We start from the raw sequence: 4239 nt of genomic DNA, 5'->3' as shown, positions 1-4239 counted from the left end.
GCTGGTGTATAGCTGGTGTAAGATGGTCATGCTGGTGACCAGCCAGCCAAGCTTGACATTGTTGGTGTAAGATGGTCCTACTGGTTTGCTAGAATGACTAAAATAAACTGGCATGGCCAGTAAAAACCAGCAATGTAGACCAGCAACACCAACTAAAATGACCATCTTGAGGTGGAAAGACAATCAAACCCAGCTGAATTACCATCGTAAGCTGGGTAAACCAGCTGAAGGTATGTTTGAGTGCTAAATACATTTATCAACTATTTTGCCATTTTCTCTTCCTCCAGCAATTTCTTGGAACACCTAAAAACACTGCAACTTTAGCAATTTGTTGGAAAAGCTGCTGCGATATCAGGCATTTTAGGCCTCAATAAACTCTAAAAGGCCCCCGAAATGCTTATCTGCTCAGCAATAAGGGAACACGAGGCTACAGACCAAAATTTATTTGGTGACTGGAAATTGAGCAAGCACACCTGTTCCCTCACCTCACTTACAGGACTGTGATTCACCTGCTTGCCTTTGATAGCAGATGCTTACACAAATAAAGTGAAAATAATATATAACCATGTACAGCTTCAACTGTGAATACTTCGGCTGAATGTCAAAATTTTCTAAATTGGCACAATACAAAGTCAATGAATCCAGTATCAATCTGTCTCCATTGCACCACTGTGAGACTCTTTAGAGACCATTAATCTCATCAACTTTCCATGTAGCTTTTCAATCTTCTTCACATCTTGCGCTTGATCGGTCTTGTACTGCAAACACTGAAATATAAGAAACAGAAAGTCAAACAATTGAACATAAGTTTGAGAGCATCAGTGGTAAAATACAAACCACAAAAAAATCTTGCCCTTACCACAGCGTCATCTGTGACTTTTATACAGAGGTTCCCATCACAGTGCCTGTACTTCAGGACCACTCTAACCTTAAAAAGAAAGAGGCATACATTAGCTAGAAGAACCGTGGATGCAAAATAAATTAACTCTTTAATTCCCAAAAGCAATAGAAACTTGAGATGCATCGATTGATCTGCTGGTGACCAGAATTGGCCATTTTTCATGTGATTGGCCATTACCAGTGACCGGCCAGTCAGTCTGCGATGTACATTTGTTTAAAATATGTATTTTATGCTGGTCAAAAGCACTCGCACACCACACTTGCAACAACATCCCACAGAGTTTGCAGTCTGAAAACCATCACTCAGGGATGGATGTACAAAGAACGCGCAAGTTTTTATATGCACAAGACTCATCACCGCCTGTCTCTACACCTATGGCCTATAAAAACCCACAGGCCTAGCTGTTCTCAAATTCAAAACGATTTAACGTTGTAAAATGTAGGCTACTGTTCGTACAAAGCCTCAATTTGGCCGGTTTTTTTTTACAAAGAACGTTACAGTTAATTCACTGAAATAGCCCATTAACGTTGTGGAATTTGTCCTAATATTAACGGATGAAATCTTTTAAAAAGCATACTAACTACAACTGGAAGTAAATGTTTTGATAACGTTAAGCAAGTCATTTGCCAACGACGATCACATTTTTTTACCTTCATCGGTTCAGTTAGATATAGCTTTTCGGCAGCCCGGGCAAATTCGTCCCATGCTTGATAGTACGGCATGATTTGGAGAAAGACAGAAAGATTAAAGCAGTTTGAAAAATACAGCCGTGTTGATCCACTCAGTAAGATAATTCCACCTCATCAAAGAAGAAACAGCACCACTGAGCCTCTGCTTCTTCTGCTGTGAATTTTATTGCTAGCTTGCAAGCTTAGCGCATTACCGCCATCTACTGGACTGAGGTGTAATAACTCGGATCAAAAAGAAAGACGAGGCAAGTCTCCTTGCATCTCCTCCTAGGGTGCCTCATAGGCCGCGTTCAGACTGCAGACGAATCTGATTCAAATCTGATTCCTTCTCATATCCGATTTTTAGGGCTGACTGTTCACACTGCCTTTAGCAAGTGTCCAAATCGGATATGGCTCTGTTCAGACTGGGTCACATTAGTAACAGATCTGACAGGTTTCTGTAGCAACGAAAACAAACATTTCTGCCATCAGGAGGAAATACCTGCTAATTTGGTGTGATTAAACAGAACAATACAACTAGGTGAGTGTTCATTGAACGCATGCATACGTGTGCGCATTTGCGCAACAGAAACCGAAACTAATCAGTGGCAAGCTCCGCTTCAACTGTTGAGGCTATTTAATTATTTAACGGCATTTAATAGAACAATGTGGATTCTTGCAACTTCCATGAAATAGAGCAGAGACTTTATAATGCTATATTTAGCAGTGAGTAGGCTATTGTTAAGTCACGTTTAATATAACACGGTCAAAAGACATAGCCGTAACGTTGCTTCACAACTCGAAATCGGTGGGCGGTCACGCACGTAAAGTCACGTACAGTCAAATCCGATCTAAGTGTTGGGAGCTGTTCAGACTGAGACGCATCTGTCCATATCTGATACGAATGCGATATGAAACTACCTCCTGGATGTGGTTTGCAACCGTTTCGCAAAAATCGGATTTCATGTGACCTGTCACTGTTCAGACTTCAAAAGTGACATCCGATACAAATCTGAATGGGCTTAAAATAGGATTTTGGCAGGCAGTCTGAACGCAGCCATAGACAGTAAAAGATATGGACAGAGCTATCACGTAGACGGCAGCAGAGACCGAGGAAGCAAATTTCAATGGTTTTTTTAGGTCTTCTTATTCCGTCATAAGTCTCCTGCGCAGGCTCAGGTGTCGTACATGTGACGTAGGCACGTAGTCTGACCGAGTCTGACCTATGGCGACGCTTTACTACTCTATGGACGCATGCGCATTCTCACGTTAGCATTGACTTCGGAAAAACGTTAATTACTCAGCCGATAAGACCGTTACGAGATTATTATGTCAATTTCACAATGTAGTATGTACCCCGACAATAGAAAATGTTCATATAAAGGCTTAAAACGCTTCAGCTCTAACGTAATTTGATGTCAAAGTGGCGCTTACGCTCCATAGGATTCAATGGAATGGCCAGCTAGCCACGGTCTTCTCGTTAGCATGGCGGCCGCCATACTGTCTACACTCTCAGAACGTTCGCTGCCCCCTTGGGGTGCCTTCCATGTAAAGATTTATCGGTCCTTCCTTCCTCCCTCGATCCTCGTTCACCGGAAATCGCTCACAGTCGAGGGCACGAGGACATCTCATTCATGTAATTGCAACCAGAGGAGGCAAGACCGAGGACAGAGGAGGGAAGTGCACTGTTAACTGTAATTTCCCAGTATGCTTACCGCAAAATGACCAGTAAAATACCATCACTTTACCATTACAGTATCACTACTGTATTCTGCATTGCATTATGGGCATTTTGATGACGTTTCATATCATTTATGGTAACTTACTGGGAAATAGGTAATTTGTGGTAGCACTACTGTTAAACACTTTTACAGTAGATAAAAACAACAGTAGTGCTACTGTAACTTTAAATGTCTGTCCATTAACAGATACCCCGGCTGAGCAATCGAAGAGCTCCGTTCACGTCGCATAAAAATGTATATATGAGGTTTTAGTTAAGTTTAGTTTAGTTTAGTTTTGTGTAGCCAGTTTACATTATTACAGTGGTGGCAGCAGACAGGCACTAGCTAGCAGCTACGCCAACGGATTTGAACGGAACACTTCAGTTATGTGACCGTGCCGGTGTAGCCTCGCCGTGAGCCTGTGAAACTCATTTCACTCGCGCCATTATCTAACTGCTGGGTGACAACATTCACTAAACCCAAGGTAAGCATTAACCACATTTAAACCAGAACTGTATTTGCAGCTTACTTTTTCACAAAATTGCTTTGGCTGCTTGTCCACTTAGAGTAAAATGTGCTAAGTATGTTAACGTTAGCTAAACGCTTGCTAACATTAGCTAACTAGCTAATCTTCTAGTCCTTTAATTATTTTTACGACGACCAATGGATATCTGAGTGGGTCATCATGTTTTATAGTAACATCAAAGATCCTTGATTACTTTAACCCTCTCTGGTAACGTAGTCTGATACCATTCTGGGGTGCATTTCTCAAAACCATTGTTGCTACCCTGTTAGCAACTTAGTCGGTTGGCAATGGGAAATTGCATTGCAACCGACGAAGTTGTTAACTTTGGTTTTGGGAAGCGCCCCCAGAATGGTTGGTTACGTTTAGTTAGTTAGGCTATTTGTTAATTAACTAGCAGTAACATTTCGTTTTGATCCCAAGTTA

General features: G+C 41.6%; 1 protein-coding gene across 1 annotated transcript; it reads right to left on the bottom strand.

Moving 5' to 3' along the window:
• Positions 1-428: 428 nt before the first annotated feature.
• srp9 (signal recognition particle 9) lies at positions 429-1752 on the bottom strand. Its single transcript, XM_062550655.1, has 3 exons — positions 1552-1752; positions 860-928; positions 429-767 (listed from the first exon to the last, which is right to left on the bottom strand). The coding sequence occupies exons 1-3, from the start codon at positions 1621-1623 to the stop codon at positions 648-650; spliced, it is 261 nt and encodes an 86-aa protein (XP_062406639.1). The 5' UTR covers positions 1624-1752; the 3' UTR covers positions 429-647.
• Positions 1753-4239: the final 2487 nt, after the last annotated feature.

This window comes from Sardina pilchardus, chromosome 12 (genome assembly GCF_963854185.1).
Source record: "Sardina pilchardus chromosome 12, fSarPil1.1, whole genome shotgun sequence".
In the NCBI taxonomy this organism is placed as follows: domain Eukaryota; kingdom Metazoa; phylum Chordata; class Actinopteri; order Clupeiformes; family Clupeidae; genus Sardina; species Sardina pilchardus.
This window is presented reverse-complemented; position numbering and strand designations above follow the sequence as displayed.